Here is a 20376-nt window from a genome sequence, read left to right on the forward strand (position 1 = left end):
CTTTTCACAACAATACATGACAGGAGCGCATCATAAGACATGCTCACGCCATTTACAGTGCACAAGGTACTTGCAGGGAGTCCTGAAACAGTGCATCTTGCTGAGTCTGCCCTCAGTGGGCCGGCTAAAATGATTGGCAGGCAGCTTGGCTTGTATTCCCACCAGGCTGACCTGACAGTTATATGGATGGACATGCTCCCTTACTGGGTCGGTCAACCCCTTTCCACGCAGGCCCATCTCCTTTTGAGTGGAGCCAGTGACACAATCACATCCCTGGCTCACCCCCTTTACTCCCCTAACACCGGTTTATTTATACCATGCACAGATTATTACTGGTGCTGTGTATATGGTATACCTCCCAGCTTCCCAAGCCTCCTTATTTAGGAGGAACTCTCCCTATTTTGCATCCAAATTCGTCTTTCTGTTTTCTATCCTAATGTTCCCCTTTTCTAGGAACTCCATATTGTTGGTGTGTCTGAGTAAATAACAGAGCGGCACAGCAATAATACTCCCAGTAATGTGTGTTTAAACTGCAATAATGGTGTTTACAAATCAGTCTGTGTAAATAAGACACATTGTCCTTGTTCTAAATGAAGTTTCTCAGAACAGACCTGTCCTTGGCTACACTCCTACTTAAAATGTTGGACGTATGAAATAGTAAGACAAGCGTGGAGTGTTCATTCACAAGGCAATTTTTTTAAAAAATGTGCGTTTGTTTTGATTGTCCATATGTATCGCTAGATACTGAACCATTTTGTATTGCATACCGTACTGGATTAACATAATAATGTATTTATCTGAAAATCTACCAGTGCTATCTATATCAAATGGTCCAAACACTATTAAAATAAAAATCCTTGTTTTAATCTTTTAACCCCTTAAGGACCAAACCTCTGGAATAAAAGGGAATCATGACATGTCACACATGTCATGTGTCCTTAAGGGGTTAAAGTGTGTTTCCTAATTATAGCACAATCCCTCTAAACATTAACACACACACATACATATTTAATTTTATTAGTTTTGTTTTGTTTGTTTCTCTAACAAGTCTATTTTAGTGTAAAAAAACACAATATCTGTGTCAATCCTTCCACAATTCACTGTTTAGTGAATTAACCCCAAAGACTATTTGGGAGGAGTAGATTGCAGCATATTTAGGGCTTCGACACAGTATAAGGCTCCGCCTTTTTGCACACCACTTTATAAATGTATCTCTTTTATATGCTTCAGCCCTTTTCAGCCATACAGAGTAACTCGTTATTCTCTGAGTTGTACTGGATTGAAAGCTGAATTGCAAAATGTAGTCAACAAATTCAAGCTGTGACTAGCTGAGTTGGGTAATATTTCCATAATCACTATTTTGCCTATAATGTGTAAATTGGATTTTAATCTTACACCGTTCAGAGTAGTGCATAACCCAGACTGATTAGAGAAGCATTGTGGAATACGTAGGTCACAGGCATATCTTTTTAGTAAAAGTGGACTTTAGCGTGTTTTATTATTTTTCTATTTCACTAATAACAAATAGCGTATTTTATTATTAACAGTCATTATTAAAGTAAAAACATCACGTTTTCATTAAAAGTAAATGATATGTTAGAAAAATTGTAATGAGAACTCCTTAACAGTAACTGGGTCCATCCCATGGTACAAAACCATCCCGTCAAACATGAAACCGGATAATCGTCTGCAATTACCAGCATAAATGCGTGTTATGTAGCTTTCAACATTAGTGGCAAAGTGTTGTGTTGAATAGTAAGCAGACATACTTTATATATTATTCCATCACTTTTTTTTTTTTATGGCTACCTGATGTAAATCCTTTAATAGGATGTACTATTAAGATGAGACACGTGATTGACTATTTGAAAATAAAAATCAACGTTGTGCCTTGCTCAAAACCTTACATAACCTAAAGTGCTAGCCTAGTTATTTTACTATTTAAAATAAAAATTAACAATTTTCCTGTTATTTAAGGTTGTGCCTTGCTCAAAATCTCACATAACCTAACGTGCTAGCCTGGCTGAGCGTTTGTTTTTCCATATATTTTATTGCTGTTTTATCTTAACCCCTTAAGGACACGTGACATGTCATGATTACCTTTTATTCCAGAAGTTTGGTCCTTAAGGGGTTACTTGGACACTAGTCACCAGAGCTACAGCTTAATGTAGTTGTTCTGGTGAGTATAATCTTTGCCTTCAGGCATTTTCATGCAAACACTGCCTTTTCAGAGAAAAGTTTACATATCCCCTAGGGACACCTCCAAGTGGCCACTCCTTAGATGGCAACTAGAGGGGCTTCCTGGCTCAGTGCTGCACAGTAAGCAGCCCTGCCGTTTAGCACTATAGGGTCAGGAATACATGTTCGTGTTTCTGACCCTATAGTGGTTCTTTAAGGCTGGATATCTTCTTGTATGGCATACAATGAAGCTTGGATCAAATCTTCAACCCACAAGCTCAGATTTGTACTTGCGACAAACACATTGCAGTGGCAGGAAAAGTACAATTAAGTGAAGAGAAAATAAAAAAGGTGGTTTTCCAGCAGAGCAGGACAACCTATAACTACTTCATGCTATATTTGTACGAGTGCACCATAATAGCAATGCAAAAAATAAAATACACGTGAATGAAATGGTAAATAAGGAAATACGCTAAAATACACTTTAAACCTCTTTTTTCTGATTATTTTATTTGGATTAAAATTTGCATTACCCAGTTTAGTGGATAACTTTGTAGTTTGGGTCATGTGATTGGCTGGTTGGGTGGAGGGGATTGGACTGATTTACACATTGTGATGGTTGATTGTGACTAATTGGAGGTATGTGGTTTAGATTTAGGTTAATACAGCTTGTTTGGGGGTAAGTGATTGCTTTGTGAATATGTCTGGGTGGGTAGATATGAGTATGTGACGTTTGGATGGCAGTGCATGACAAGGTAGATGGCGTGGTACCTGGCTGAATGTGTCAATGACAGCGTGAGCATGTGGCTGGAAATGTGACTAGGTTGTGTAAGCGTGCATGGCCTGGGGGTGAGGGTAGTATAGAGCTGCATCAATATTGCCCAGGGCCGTAGCCAGGATACCATACTGGGATCTCTTTCTAGAACACTGGGCTGTTTTCTGTAATAGGGGGGGTGTGTGTGTGTGTGTCGAGTTGTTAATGTGTCGAGGGGAGGTTTAGTATTGTGTATATGTGGTGGCTGATTGCTCTACAAGAGGGGGGCATAATCCCTGGTGGTTCTTTGGATTCCTGGTTCCCAAGGAAGAAGTGTGGGATCTGCACCTCTGTTAGGTGGTCCTGTGGATCCCTGGTGATACAGTGGTGGGTGAGCGGGATCCTTTGTGGTCCAGTGTGAGAGCTCGATTGTTTGTGATTGTACCAATATCCAGTACAGACCACTTTAAGATTATCCTCGCAGTTCAGTCAATGATTCAGAGCGGCTGTGGCACCCTGTGTCATCAAGAAGCGGTGGGGGACATCAAGGGTGCTCTTAAAGTGGTCTGCACCTGATATTGGTAAATACCACATTGTTGTGAAGAGGCGTAGGGCTGTGCAGGGTGTTTTTTTTTTTTTAATTTTTTTTTATTTCCCTGGTGGCATGAGGAGGGCCTGCTCAAAGTCAGAGATTTAGGCCTAGACATGGGCCCAATAGGCACCTGTCTGAGCCGAGCCCCTACGTGGCCTCCTTGGTCTCCTAATGCATAATCCAACTCTGTTCATGAGGCATTTGCTATGAAATTCAGGGCATTGTAATCCATGTATCTATCCTTCTGCAGCAATTGGACTGCCTTGCTGGACAGCCTGTTATGTTTGACATCTGTGAAGAATTAGACACTCCCTTCACAGGGGGATGCATCATGCACGATGCTAGTTGTATGACACAATGTATTAACTAAAGGGAATAATCTGGGTCAGTTTAAAGTGAATTTCAAATTTAAGGTTAAAATAGCCAAACTAGAACAATTCTCAGTCAGCTCTGCTTTCAGTTCGTCTACTCTGGCCTTAAATTTTAACTTCACTTTGAATGCTCACTTTAGTAAATAACCTTCTCTCCTAAATTCCGCAGGCCTGATAAAGAGGAACTTAAATATATATTTGATATTGTATTTTTTTTTCATTTCTTTAGTTGCCATAGCCACAATGGTTTCCTAGATACAAAATGTCATCATTTTGATTGGCAACATATGAAAATGCTGACTTTGTATATACGGAGGGTTCCTGATTGAAGTACTGACTTTCTACTTGCAGTATTTAAATTATACATACACCAGGGAAGCAATATTCCTACGTTGCCCATCACTAAGTCCTGGACAACATAGTCAATTTGGCATCACCACATATTTGCCATGTCATTCATACTTGAATGCTCTCCGTGTAAAAGAGGGGAGTCTTAATAACGAAGGAGCATGGCAGCAATTCAATGTGTAATACTTGTGACTTGTGGCGTCAGGTGTGTCTGAATAGTGAATCTGTCTGTCTGGCTTGTTTGTATGTCGAGTTGACACAGAGCCTGTCCAACAACTAGAGTTGCAGAACTGCACTTTCTTGGGAAGTAATGTCACAGCACATTCAATGTGCTCAATGTTTACTTTTTGGGCGATACAGGACAGGGTTCCCAAATCAGTCTCTCTCTTTGGATCCAGGACTAGAGAAAGCAGGAGAGGGGACTGTATGTTGAGGGATTTTCACTGAAAAAAATACCAATGATACACAAGAGCCAAAAATAAAAAAATATTTTTTTTTTTTTACTAATTTAATTGCATTTTATAGTGGTTTATTCACTAAACTGGGAAATTGTCACGAAAAATGAACAGTTTATACTATAAAAGCAATGCTGGGGGGAAACAGCTGAAATTTAACTTTTTTCAGTTGAAATATTTAGCTCTTAAAATTTACAATTACCTTGTAAAAAAAAAATAAAGAAACAAATAAAAACCTGTAACATACAACCAAAACTGCTGCAAAAAGTATGTTATTTAGGAAGCCATAGTGAAAGCCATTGTTTGCGAATAAAGAATCGAGTGTAAAAAAAAAAAAAGTTGCCATTTGTTCACTCTTAAAAAAATTGTTAGAAATCTTTTTATACTCAACAAAGAAAAGAGCCCAAAACAAATGGTATACATTTAGTATCAATAGCGTCATTCTATCTACTTGTCCTCCAATGCCTCTCTCAGAGTTGAATATCTTCCCCACAACTGAAAAGATTTTTCGCTACACTATTAATTGTGCGTTGTTATACTGTATTTCAGGTTCCTTTATCATCCCAGAGCGTTACACTCCTTCCCATCTCCCTTTTGTCATTTTGTCTGTTTGCTTTATGCAGGCCCCTTTTCATCCTGTCTAATAGTTTTTTTTTTTTCGTTTTTTTTTTTTGTTTTTTTTTGAGAAACTGAGAATCTTGCTGAAACATTCCTCCCCCCCTCAGGTCATCACTTTTTCTTTTGCAGGAAACTGAAACATGCTTTAACCTAACAGGAAGCTTTTTGCATTTCACACTACCGGTTTCTGATATGGCAGTGTGTTGAGTCTGTCCCCCACCCCCTGTACACAGGACAAGGAGTTTCAATCCTGGTTTTACGGAAGGATGTGGGAGTCCTTCTCCCTGAGCTTGTCTCTGGTTTGATACATGGTGGCCATGTCATGGAACCTGGATTCTTGTGACACAACTGTCCCAGGATGGGGTGCTGCAGTGTGACAGCCAGGAGAGTCAACTCCAAAGATGATGTCCATGAAGAAGTTGAGTTGCTACGACGAGAGGAGAGCAAGTAAGTGACTTCAGGGTCCACCTGTATTCTCAATATACATACAGAATTACATTTTGTTCCAATTATCAGTAGGGGAAGTAGGAAAAAAACAAAACAAAACAAAGCACAACTCACTAATGTGTTACATAGTGACATAGCTGAAAAGAGACGTGTCCATCAAGTTCAGCACTTCTCAATATTACCATGTGTTCTTTGGGAAAGTACCCTTGGATTTGGGGAAATTACTTTATTATGCCACGCAAGAGAAAAAATAATTTGCTTATTCTCCTTATCATAATGCATCATGCGTGAGTGTCATTAGTTACATCCTTTTGTTATCCCGTTGCTTCCTAAGGTGGCAAATCTGTTTCCTTTCAAACACTTAGAAGTTTTAATTTTGAATTGCAATTTTATTTCTAACATGCTAACAAGTACTATGGCAATTTGGCCATAGTGTGATTTTACATGTGTTCGTTTTTAACTATTTCAAAACCTGGATGGTGTTCAGTGCATTAAAGGGACACTCCAGGCACCCAGACCACTTCTGCCCATTGGAGTGGTCTGGGTGCCAACTCCCAGTACCCTTAACCCTGCAAGTGTAATTATTGCAGTTTTCTAGAAGATAGCCACTAGAGGAGACTTCCATGTTCATAGAACACAAAAAGTGGTTTAAAACGACTCTGGACGTCCTTACGCTATGTGAGGACCTCCAGCATTGCTGAAATCCCTATATGAAAGCATTGAAAGCATTATTCAATGCTGTCCTATGGTAAAGTCTAACATGCGTGGGTCTCACCCGCCGGCTGATGTCGATGGGGGAGGAGTGTAGGCGGAGCTTGACCCAGCGCCAAGGGACATTGGCGCTGGACTCCGGTAAGTCATTAAAAGGGTTTTAACCTCTTCAGCAACTTGGAGTGGGAGGCAGAGGGGCACTAGAGGGTCCTGCAGTGCCAGGAAAAGAAATGTTTTCCTGGCACTGGAGAAGGCCTTAAAAGTAGTTAGGGTTTACTATATCCAAAGCAAGATGTAATATGTGTAAAACGACTTTGCTCCAGGGGTCAATTAGCAAAATAAGGAAATGTGGCGAATTGATGAGAGGTTTAAACATTTGAAACCAAAAATAGACAAATTGGAAAAACTTTGCAGATGTATTTATTTTCATGTTATTTTGGCATACATTTTAGTTTTTTCTTGATTCAATGTATAACAATGTGTGATTTATAGGCTAAACACATTTTACTGAATTGTAAACTAAATCGCAAAATTCAGGCAACAGTGATGATTTGTAATATTTCTCCAAATTAGATGCAGTCACAATTTCAATGTTTCAGTCTAATTTTAAAATTTGAATTCCAATTCACTGCAAGTCGGTGTTAAGTCAGTAAACCCCTGTAAGTGTGTGGCAACGTTTGGTGAAAAAAAAAGACTTGTGTTCTGCAGAAAAAAAAATCTATACAGAAAACAAGAAGACTGAGCATTATGGAGAATATAGCTTCAACATATCTACAGTGTCATATTACTCTAACTCGTAATAATTTCCTCCGAATCTTCACCTGTCTGTGAGTCATAACCTTATCTTAATCTTTTTGAAGCATATTCCTGCTGCTTCGGAGGTACGGACAGCTGATCAGTCCACATTCATCTGAATCACATTTCAGATAAATAGAAATGCACAAGTCTAGTCAAGACCTAGCCAGCATTTTTTTTAATTTTTATTATTATTCTTTTTCTGTTTTCTGTGCTTTTAAGCCTGGTTTTATTATCTTGCATGAAATGTACTTTACCAGACACGATGCAGAAAGTCTGAATACAATACGAATATAAGCCCTTGATAGTTCAGGTTTTCTGCAGCCCTTGATCCAGCCAAATGTGTACCTTCCTACACTTATGCTTCGTGACACTAGTGTACATTGATACATTGATACAAATATGTTGCATATCCACTAAACATAAAGTTTGTAGATTTGCATGTAGACACATATGTATCTTCATATACACATACTCGTACAAAAACATCTGCACACACAAACACATCCATCTGCAGAATCAAAACAATATAGATATATAGCGTGTTTAACCTCCATATTGCATAACATAAAAAATATTAACCAGAAATGTTCCCTTAAGGATTATGGAGTTAACATTGTACATGCCTCACTCTGGGATGGCAGTGGTCATAAAGCCCCCCCCCTCCCCTCCCCCCCCAATTAAAGAAAACCTAAAACCTACCTAACCCTAAAAAAAATACAAATGCAGTGCAATAAAAATATTACTTGTTCTATACTCTGCTCAAAATGAGCTGACAAGGTGGCTTAACCCCCCAACAGAGTCAACCAATCAGAGTGCTCTGAATGATATTGCATAGACTGGGAAGCCAGCCAATCAAAGCCCTCTGACTGAGCTTGTATAATGTTTTCTCTGAAACTATGTTTTCAGCAGCAGGGTTAAAACTAGATGGGCCTGGCACCCAGACCACTTCATTGATCTGAAGTGGTCTGGGTGCCAATAGTGGTCCTTTAAGCTGTAGTTGTTCTGGTGACTATAGTGTCCCTTTTAGCTCCGACTTTGGCTTCTGCAGGCTATGTTATATCTGATGTTTCTGTTTTGGTATAAATCATATTTTAAGATATCCGTAAAATGTAAATATGTTGGTATAGTGTTTTCTGGTGGTAAAATAGCAGCATATTTTATAAATATTAACCTTAAATAAATCATGAGATATTTATTTGTTTAGTCCAAGCCTCGATATTCAGCTCAGCACAGAGAAACCTTTGAGTGGGTACGCAGCTAGATCTTTGTATGAAATGTTATAAATTGGTAAAAATCTAATTCTAGTGCTTTGAATTTGGAAATGTGTTTTTGTTTAACAAGAACGTTGATCTTGTGGTTTCCAGATTAGTTTAATTACAACACTCCATATTCTTATCACTTGTTTTATATTTACCAAGAAGTACAACAGAAACTAAAACAGGAAGTTAATTTGTATCGCAATGTTTAACAAGAAATAATGTTTATTATATGGATGCCGTAAGTAATATAATAGCATCAAGATCATTTATTTACTGTGGAGTCTGCTGACAAGTGTCTGTGTGTGTGTTTAAAATTAACGTTTAACCCCTTAACGCCGTTACGGCGTTCTATGCCATCCCGGCTTTAAAGCCGTTGCGGCGGCATAGAACGCCGTAACGGCTTAAGCCCCCAGGAGGTGAGATCTACTCACCTTCGCCACGATCCTCTTCTGGAGGGCTGCCTGACAGCCCAGGCAGCCCTCCCCTGGAAAATGAGGCCCCCGGGGGCCATGTGATCGCCCTCAAAGAGCGATCACATGGGCCCCCTATAGCTGGCTGTGGATCTGCCAGCAGGGGGGCTGTCTAAAATATCAGACAGTCCCCCTGCTGGTAGGTAGTGTAAAAAAAAAAAAATTAGACAAGTTTAAAATTAAATTAAAAGTATTTTTATATATTTATATATATATATATATATATATATATATATATATATATGTAACGTCATACAAAGTGTATTTTAATACTAATATTAGTGTGTGTGTGTGTGTGTGTGTATATATATTGTATGACGTTACATATATATAATATGTATATATACACATATATTAAATATACGTATAATTACAATAATAAATAAAATAATAAAATATATTGAAACAAAATTTAGTATAAATAATATATTCATATGTAATTTTATCCTAACTGTATTTTGTCATTAATATATATATATATATATATATATATATATATATATATATATATATATATATATTTGTAACAAAATACACTTAGAATTACATTCTATATATAACCACAAATAAATATATATATTGTGATAAAGTGAAGGCAGAGAGGCCATTTAACCCCAGGGGAAGTACGTGTAGTTTGTGTGTTGCACAACACAAAGCTAGGTTTAGTTATGGCCCCCTGGGGTGGAGCATTTGGAGAGAAGGGTGGGCCAATGCTCCACTCCACATTTTAGTGGTTTTCCTGGGAGACATAGATCCAGGCCAGGGTTTTTTGGACTGTCTCCAACCCACTGCTCAGCTGCAGATAATCAGCTGTAGCAGTGGGAATAAACCCCTCCCTGCTAGGCAGGTAAAAAGGGGGGGATTGCTGGCTTCCTCCCAGGAAGCAGGTAGGAGAGAGGCTGTTCTCTCCAAAGAGAGAGAGTCAAGGAGACTAGGCACTGGGAGTGCAGAAAGGGAAGCAGTTAAGGCTGGCTTGGAGCACTGGGAGTGCTGAGAGCGGACAAAAATCAAATATTTTGAATCCTAATATCCTAACACCTCACACAAAGACATAAATATATTCACTTACAGTGAATATACACAGAAACATACATTCACTTTACATGCAAATACAAGGTACATCTACAACAGTGTGTGTGTGTGTGTGTATATATATATATGTGTATATGTATATGTGTGTGTGTGTGTGTGTATATATATATATATATATATATATATCTCTATCTATCTATCTATCTGGAGGGGGCCCAGGTCCTAATTTTGCCCGAGGGCCCAGGACTCTCTGTCTGCCTCTGTCTGCCCCTAATGACAGATGCAAGAGAGGAATCAGTCGGGAGCTATTAACAGTTTAATTGATACGCTTTTATGAAGAAGTGGGTTTTGAATGATTTTTTGAAGGTGTGGAGACTGAATGGGCATCTAACAGAGGAGGGAAGTCAGTTCCACAGGAACGGTGCAGCCCTCGAAGTCTTGAAGGCGTGCATCAGAGGTGGGAGTACGGACAAAAGATAGACGTAAGTCTTCAGCAGAGCGTAAGGGCCTAGATGGAACATACTTGTGTATTAGGGAGGATAGATAGGTGGGAGCATTGTGGAGAGATTTGAAAGCAAGAACCAGAATTTTAAATTGAGCCCTATATCTTGCAGGAAGCCAATGTAGGCACTGACAGAAGGTGAGGCGTGGGAGGAACGGGCGGACAGGAAGATAAGCCTCGCCATCGCATTCATTATGGACTGTAATGGCGCAAGTTGGGAGCATGTAAGACCACCGAGAAGCGGATTACAGTAGTCAAGGCGAGAAAGGACATATCCAAAACCAACCAGCTGAACTGTTTAGCCTAAAGTTCTGGGCTCTCTGCAAATGCGTGAGAAACCTCTCTTCATAAATAGAAATGTTTTTTAGTGTGTTATGAGTACATGTAATTAATAATTATAATTAATTCTTCCAAAACAAAAATGTGACAGTCATCAGTGGTGATGTCATGTTGGGCAGGAATAGTTTGAGTACATTGTTCATGTGTTAACAATGTTGTGATTTTTGAGCAGTCTGTTATGAAAACACAACTTTAAAAAACACCAAAACAACTTTCAGTGAATGTAGTCGTTTTGTTGTGTAGATCAATGTTTTCAGCTTCAGGGATGAAATGCTTTGCCAGCTGTGGAATTTAAAATGTCACCATCCTTGCACGGTTGTATTTAGCACTGAGCAGTGTGTGTGTCTGAATTTAAGGCATATTTTTTTATGGAATGTTTTTTGTGTGTGTGTGTGTGAATGTTGGTGTTTGAATGCAGGCATGCATTTGTATCTAGCGTATACACTGCCACACACTGATATACACACACCGACATACATGTAAATACAGACACACCGATACATGCATTCACACTGATCTAGACACACTCACAGGTACACACATGTTTGCAATAACCCTCCTGTTGGCTTGCCTTTTTCTACAGAGGGGTGGCCTGCTTGTGGTGCTGTTGGCCTGATGTATGTAGGCCCTGCAGCAGCTGGATTAAGGGATGATGGTTGAGTAATAAGGCTGTGTTAAGGAGATTGTATCTCCTGCTGACATGGTTTACTGTTCTACCTAAAGGTTAAAGGGACACTACAGTCACCAAAACAACTTTAGCTTAATGAAGCAGTTTTGGTATATAGATCATGCCCCATAGTCGTGCGCACGGGGTGTGCCGGGTGTGCCTGGGCACACCCTAATCCCCATGGCACGCCTATGTATTAAGTCCTGCAGGAACAGCGTTCCTGCACTTTTATTTGAGCAGGAACGCTGTTCCTGCAGGCACTCAGCTCCCCTACCTCCCCCTATGTTCCCCCTGTCATGGGGGGGAGGAGGGGGGCCAAGAGGTGAAGGACCCCCACCCCCCGGTCAAGCGCCGGTCTCCACTCAGCTGCGGCGAGGGAGCTGTGTGCTCTCTGCTTCCTCTCGCCGCGTGCTGTTTGTTGATGCCGGAGCCTGAATATGACGTCATATTCCGTGAATGTCTGTGAATGTAGGTGTGTGTGTCTGAGAGTGTGAGTGTGTCTGTGAATGTGTGTATGTGTGTCTGTAAGTGTGTCTGTGAATGTAGGTGTGTGTGTCTGAGAGTGTGAGTGTGTCTGTGAATGTGTGTATGTGTGTCTGTAAGTGTGTCTGTGAATGTAGGTGTGTGTGTCTGAGAGTGTGTGTGTCTGAATGTGTGTGTCTGTCTGTGAGTGTGTGTGTATGGGTGTGTGTCTGTAGGTGTGTGGGTGTCTGTGAATGTATGTGTGTGCACGCGTATATATATGTGTGTGTCTGTGTATGTGTGTCAGTGTGTGTGCACATATATATATATATATATATATATATACACACACACACACACACACGTGTATATTATTTTTTTTGGGAGGTGGGAAAAGAGTTCCCACACTTTATTCCCCAGGACTTCACTGGAGATCTCCGGATCTCCCCTGTCGGCTCACGCAGAGTCGGCACTATCAGAGTGCCGGCTCCGCTCTAAGCCTCCATGGGCTGGCGGGGAGATCAAAGATCTACCTCACCAGCCCACAGCAACATGGAGGGAGGCAGTAGAGGACCCGGGGAGCTCTAGACAGCAGCTCCGCCAGGTTCCTCTCACGAGATCTGAGCATTGCCATGGCAACACTCAGATCTCGCGAGAGTTAACTCTAGCCCCGCATGCTAGAGTTCACTCTCCACTGGACCACCAGGGATGGCACATGGCAGCAAGGATCCCCCCTCCCTATATAAGGTAGGGAGGGGGGATATTTACTAATCTGCCCCCACCTCCACAATCCCTCCAAACATACAGCCCGCACGCTCACACACACAGTACACTAACCGCACCCTCACAAACACACACAGCACCTTTACAAACACACAATTCCCTCACACACAGCACACTAACAGCACCCTCACAAACACACACAAACAGCACCCTAACAAATACACGACACCCACACACATCACACAAACGGCACCATCACACGCACACGCACACATCACCCAGCACAGCACCCTCACACAGCACAGCACCCTCACACAGCACAGCACCCTGACACAGCACAGTAACAGGACCCTAACAAACACACACACACACACAAACACCCTCACCCACATAGCACACTACCAGCACCCTCACACCACCCTCACACAGCACACGAGCAGCACACCCATACACAGCAGTGTATGTGTGTGTGTGTGTGTATGTATGTATATGTATATGTGTGTGTGTATATATATATATATATATATATATATATTACATATATACACATGCGCCGTGTGTTTGTGCTTTAGGGTGCACACCCTAATGCAATAGGCTGCGCACGCCTATGTCATGCCCCTTCAGTCTCACTGCTCAATTCTGTCATTTAGGAGTTAAATAATTTTTGTTTCTGTTTATGCATCCCTAGTCACACCTCCCCTGGCTGTCACTCACACAGCCAGCATGAGAGCAATATGGTTTCATTTTCAATCAGATGTAACTTGTTTTAAAAGTATTTATGTACTGCTCTGTAAATTGGACTTTAATCACACACAGAAGGCTCCTGCTGGGTCTAGCAAGCTATTAACAAAGCAGGAAATAAAACATTCAACATTAAACAGAATATTCAATAAAGGAAGTTTACACATTAGATGACTCTTCACAGGAAGTGTTTAGGAAGACTGTGCAAGTCACAGTTGTGACTCGGGCTGAATAAACAAAGTGATTTCACTTCTAAATGGCAGAGAATTGAGCAGTGAAACTGCAGGGACATGATCTACACACCAAAACTGCTTCATTAAGTGAAAGTTGTTTGGGTGCCTATAGAATCGCTTTAATAGTTGGACAGTAACTTGGGGATCAAAAGTGCTGCAGACTCTGGCAGCATAACCGTTACATCAAGGTGCAAATGGTATTTTGATCGTCCCTTCAATGCTAAGAAATTCTGCAGCATTATCTATAAAGATCTGAATAAATGTTATCTTACATAGGAGACAATCGTCCATGAGATCTCCATCTACACCATTGCCAAATGGAGAAACTGCATGTTTTCGACAAGAGAAGAAGGAGCCGGTGAGTATCTGTTGATCTGTTGATACTCAAACTCAATATGTATTGATCATTTACAATTATAAATAACACACACATATACATAAATTATACATACATACAACAATGTACATAATAATCTGAACTGACAATATTATATTATTATTATTATTATTAAAGTCCTCATCCGTGTGTACTTGGACCTTCCATTCTTCTTGTAGAAGAAAGGTTCTCTGAGGGATGAAGTAAATAAGAATTCACTTTATAGTCTACAGTCAAGAACTATCACATTGTTTAAAAAATAGGGAATGGACATATTTTTGTCAAGGGCTACCTTTTTGAAGTAGTAAAAATACATACAAAGCTTTTAGATTGCAAACAATATATTTGAAAGGAAATGTAAATCACAAATCCCAAGCTTACCAATGTATATGAAATATTGTCAAACACATGTTATAAATAATGATTTATAATCAGGATGTTTAATAATGGCCATAGTTAAATAAATTGAGCTGGTTTGTATTCCAACAGATCTCAACTTCAGAAAATGGCTTATCCAGTACAAAGCAAGCACATTGTAACTCACAGGTAAAGCAATATGATGCTTAAATAGTAACTAAATATTCTATACTTCACTGTGTGTACATGAAAATTTAAGATTTGCTTGTATTCAGTTTACACCCTTATTTTCTATACATATATTATTTTTTTCAAAATATGCATTAGATGCAAGTTTTTTTTTTTTTTTTAGATTTTAAGTATACTTGTCATGGAAAAATTATATACCATCACTTTATTGAAATGAATAAAATATATTTTACTAGCCAAATAAGAAAACCCATCTGGGAAAAATTGATTTCATCTATGGTTGTTATATTAAGAGCAGTAAAGAAGCGGAATTCTCAGCATAGAAAGGTTATTTATCAGATTATGTATATTATTTTAAATAATATATAGACGATTTAAAAAAAAAACAAAAAAAAACATACAAATAAAAAACTGAATTTCCAATGACATAGTAAACTTGTGCATTTGGTTTCCATCTAATTGCAGTTTTGTCTGAATTCAGGCTCAACGGTTGTTTGAAAGCATGTCCCAAGAAAAAAGATAGAATGGCTTTGCCACAGAGAATAACAATTATAAAAGACAATCGGAAATGACAAAAATATAGTTCAAGTATTTTGAAAATATAGAGTATATAGTCCCATCAATAAAAGTTCTTGCATAAAAGGATGCCTCTAACTTAGAGGTGTGTGCAGCTTTGGACTTGGTGGCGGTGGTTGTCCAAGTTGCTTAGGTGTCTGTATATAAAAGGAGATAAAAAGCAGGGGAAACCAATAGTGTAATATATCAAAAACGCAATAAATATAATCAGAGTAGCGATATCACACTCACATGTAAAAGAGCTACCTCTTTTGGCATTTGAACAGTTTGCCTGATGGCAAGTATGTGTCTGGTGAGAAAGGCACTGTGCAAGTAATCTTACAGTCTAAAAGTCCTGACTATCTGCTATTTTTGTATTTGTATTAACATGTTTAAAATTGACCTTTAGGTGTTTTTAGTTGCAAAATTACAGTTTCAAACTTGCATTTTGAAGTTTTGCAAGATATTGAATAGCTCAGCAGTTTATCTCGTCCATTAATGTAAATGTACATGTACATGTACATATTTTGATCACTGTTTCCATACAACACAAACCTCATCTTCAGTAGTTAAATATAAAATTATTGATTTAAAGAAACTTTTCTTTTTTTTTCTTTCAAATTGATTTTTTTTTCTGTCAACCAATTCAAGGCAAAATGATACAGATGTCAGTAGTGTGTTTTTTTTTTTTGTGTGTGTGTAAAATTTGTTTGGTTAATGTGGGGATCACTGGTGGGACATGCAATTAATCATATAAAGCTTGAAATACTTTAAATACGCGATTCTATGTTACGTATCCCCATCATGCTGAATTTTACACTTCTATTTTATTTAATTTATTTTTTACATTTTGTTTTACATTTTACTGTGCTCTAAATCTTTAAGCCGAAAATGATCGCCACAAACTTGCACGATTTTTATTAAAAGCATAACTTTTTTTTAGATAGGATTCACAACAGTAGTGCGTGTTCACACTTCTTTGACACATCTTATGTATCCATTACTTGCTCATACATTCCTCTAAATTTGCTAAAATTAGCATTTTTTTTTTTTAAAGGGACACTATAGTCACCCAGACCACTTCAGCTCTATGAAGTGATCTGGGTGCCAGGTCCTCCAGGTTTTAACCCTGTAAACATAGCAGTTTCAGAGAAACAAATCAGTTTTCCTGGCCCTATAGGTTTTAAGATCCCCCCCCCCCCTCCTGTGGGGCTGAAGGGGTTAAAACAAACACAAAGGGCAGACTTACAGCTGCTCTTGAACTGCAATGCTTTACATTGCAGCACTAAGTGCATAAGTGTCTCAGCACCCAAAGCTGAAGTGGTCTGGGTGCCTACAGTGTCCCTTTAAAGTACAATGCATAAACCCACCTTATTTGTGAAGGGTCTCTCTAATGTGTTACTGTACATGGTTTACTTTTTGTAACCCTCTAATTTTTACTCTTTTCCTCTTATTATTGAAATTAATATGTCTTAATATTGATATTATTGTAGGCTACTTTATTTTGGGGGAAAAGCCACGAGAAATTAAATGAAACGATAATCTCAGAACCAATTCCTGGATGGGAAGGTCAGAATATCCAAACATACGGCAGTATTGCCATGTCTTCCTTGGCAGTCATGCAGATGAACCAAACTCAGGTACTCTAGAATAGTAACAATTTATGATATTTGAATTTGCATTCAACTGTATTTAAAAGGTATCAGTTAATTGGCCCATTTTGTATAGAGTGCAAAACTCTAGACAGGACTGACCAATGCTCCATTCTGAATCGGTGGCCTCTGCAGCTTCTTTAAAATTGTTAATGGCTCCTAATCTTCAGCATTAATATAGAACTGTTATAATAATTACTTGTATAAAGAGCTTTATGGGCTACTCCACGAGTAATATTAATTATCCTCCAATAACAGACTGTTCAGAGAGGGCCACAGGCTTTCAGCCAATAATAGCGCTTAGTGAGTTAGAGACTCCAACAACATTATTTGTCTTCTGCTGACTATATCATATTTCCACTCACTGTTCCACATCTACATACCTCTCTGGATAATAGAAAATCTACAATACAATAACAACAGAAAAACATAGTGCAATAATGCTATAACACTTTAAAATGGTGAGTAGATGCAAAATAGTCACACTCACAAACAGAAATTGATTGTAGGCGTTATCATAAACCTCAGGACTTGCGAAGCATCATGGCAGATATAGAGGAGAAAAAATATATAAAAATAATAGTGCAGAGTATCTTTGATAAAATGAACACTTTAATGTACAAACACACTTACAAAATAGAAGTGGGAAACAGGCACATCAATAAATCCAATCTCAGGATCCCTGGAATCAGGAACATCAAAATGACCAATGTCCAAAAAAGAGATGTGGAAATAAAATACAAAATAAAACCAAAATAAAATTCTGCACTACAATAGAAAGCCCTACGCGTTTCGTTCAGTAACCTGAACTTCCTCAGGGGAAAATGAATCTCCTAGTCTGCATGCAACGTCCTTCAAGTCCCGGTCTTCTTTTAAACTCATCTGAGTTTGGCGCGCAGTAAGTCCCAGCCTATCCGCACCATACTTCCGGGTTCGGCATTTTCCATACTTCCGGGTGCGTTCCAATGACGTCACCGGAAATGCGACTCCGGTTTCATCTTTAGACTAAACCGGAAGTGATGATGCGTTCCATTCGGCAATTTTGCGTTCCACCACTCGTCAAAGGGCGGAAATGGACCAAAAGGTGAAAAAACAATAATTACCAAATCAGAAATCGATCTCATATCCCATAAGTCACCAGGATATCACTAAAACAGTAAAACAAACCTTCCTCTATAAAAAATGTTTAAATACATAAAGGAAAATTATAGGAAAAATAGAAAAATATATATAAAAGTAGAAATAAAATATAAAAATAAATATAACATTTTTATGGAAAATAGCTTAAGACATATATATAGGGTCTTAAAGAAACAACCCATCAAAAGATATACATATATCTCATGCAACAAATTGGGTACTTAGAGAAAACAAACCAAATCAAACTCTACATTCAGCCCCCTTGGTTGCATAGTTTGCAAGGTGTATATCCAGTATCCTTCTCTTTTCCTCAATAGTAATCAAAGGTCACCGCCCCTTTCGTCCAAAGACACTTGTTCAATAACAGTACATTGGAGGGTACTGAAATTGAAGGAAGGGCATTTATTACAGTGCACTGGCACTGAGTGTGTTACCATTTTCTTTTTAATATTGTTTCTGTGCTCTTGGAATCTAATTTTAGCCTTCCTCCCTGTCCTCCCCACATATTGTAACCCGCATCCACATGTGATCAGGTATACGACGTGTGTTGAGGAACAGGACACCAGACTTTTGATTTTAAACTTCTTTTTAGTTTGGAAACTGCTGAAACTTGAAACAACTTTATGTTGATGGTTGCAACTGATACAGTTGCCACATGTGTGGAAGCCTGTTTTGTTCATAACCTTTTTATTCTCCAATCTAAAAGTGCTAGGTGCCAAGATTTGTTTAAAATTCGTTCCCTTCCTAAAAATAATTTTCGGAATTTGGGGGATTTGCATATTTAAATAGTCGTCTTCAATTAATAGACCCCAGTGCTTCTTAATGATTCTCTGTACATCAAAAGCCTTTGAGCTATATTGCGTATTAAAAGAGAAATCGAACATAGGGTTTCTAATGTCCGTCTTTCTTTTATTCACTAGAAGGTCGTTTCTATTTATATTTCCCACTTTTTCAATTTCTGCATCCAGAAGTTCCGAACTGTATCCCTTTTCTAAAAAACGATTTTTCAAAACTTCTGCTTGTGAATAAAACAGATCCAGATCGCTGCAGTTCCTACGCATCCTAATAAACTGGCTCTTAGGAACCCCCTTGAGCCAGTTTGGATGGTGTCCACTTGCAGTATCAATGAAACTGTTTGAATCAGTTGCCTTAAAAAATGTTTTAGTCTTGATTGCTCCACCCTCAATGAAGATGGATAAATCAAGGAAATCTATACTAGAAATACCTATCTTAGGTGTAAAAACCAAAGAAAGAGAGTTCTGATTGACGTACAGAAAGAACTTTTCTAATTCAACCAAAGGACCGCGCCAGATCACCAGGACGTCATCTATGTAACGCCTCCAGAGCACCAAGTTTGCACCATATGGGTTGTTGGACCAGATAGACGATCTTTCCCAGTAGTCCATAAACACATTAGCATAACTTGGTGCAAACTTGGTGCCCATCGCCGTGCCCTTTAATTGAAGAAAAAATTCCTTGTTGAAACTAAAAAAATTATGGGTTAAAATGAACCGAATAGCATCCTCCAAAAAAATTGAAAAGCAGGTGTTAAATTAACATCCCGTTCCAAATTATTTCTAACCGCCTCTACACCGAGATCGTGATCGATCACAGTGTAGAGAGAGGTTACATCCAAGGTAGCCCAGACAAAATCTTCCGCCCACTCAATAGATTCCAACTCTTGGATAAGGTGTTTGGTATCCCTGAGGTAAGATTTTGCTCCCTGAGCGTATTGTTGTAGATGGAAATCAATATACTCGGATAGCCTAGAGGTCAGGGAGTCTATGCCACTGATAATTGGCCGGCCAGGGGGTTTTTCTTTACACTTATGTAATTTCGGGAGAAAATAGAAAGTAGGTACCTTAGGGAATTCCGTAAAAATAAAGGAGTAGGTAGATTAGTCTAGAGTGCCTGATGATTTAGCCGTATTTAAAAGGGTTTTTAACTCTCCATTAAACTTAAAGTTCGGGTTATAAGTTAATTTTTTATAGGTGAGGTGATCGTCAAGTAGTCTGTATGCTTCTGTTACATAATATTCTGTAGACATAATGACAACCCCTCCTCCCTTGTCTGCACTCTTGATGGTTAATTCTTTTCTATTTTTCAAATCCACAAGGATCTTACTTTCTATACTCGTAAGATTCTTATGTTTGGTCTCCCAATTTGAGTTCTTCCCTAGTTTCTCAAAATCTCTGATGATCATTTTATTGAAGGCTTCGATCTGGCTACCTTTCTCATTAGGACAGAATTTAGATTTGGGTTTAAATTTCTGCATTGATTTATTGGTATTAGAGACGTCATTAGTATAGCCATCTATGCTTTTCTTAATGAAAAATCTCTTAATTGACATTTTTCTTGTAAACTTTTGGGCATCTATATGCAGCTGAAATAAATTTGGAGGTTCTTC

General features: G+C 38.7%; 1 protein-coding gene across 1 annotated transcript in view; it reads left to right on the plus strand.

The window, feature by feature from the left end:
• The first annotated feature begins 5450 nt into the window (after nucleotides 1–5450).
• LOC134577393 (uncharacterized) overlaps nucleotides 5451–20376 on the plus strand; it is a 48533-nt gene continuing 33607 nt past the window's right edge. The window contains exons 1-4 of the mRNA XM_063436108.1: nucleotides 5451–5763; nucleotides 13977–14058; nucleotides 14566–14622; nucleotides 16671–16817. Of these exons, the coding sequence (XP_063292178.1) occupies nucleotides 5675–5763; nucleotides 13977–14058; nucleotides 14566–14622; nucleotides 16671–16817 (375 nt within the window). The 5' untranslated portion in view covers nucleotides 5451–5674. The remainder of the gene's footprint in view (nucleotides 5764–13976; nucleotides 14059–14565; nucleotides 14623–16670; nucleotides 16818–20376) is intronic.

Source organism: Pelobates fuscus, chromosome 11 (genome assembly GCF_036172605.1).
Source record: "Pelobates fuscus isolate aPelFus1 chromosome 11, aPelFus1.pri, whole genome shotgun sequence".
NCBI lineage: Eukaryota > Metazoa > Chordata > Amphibia > Anura > Pelobatidae > Pelobates > Pelobates fuscus.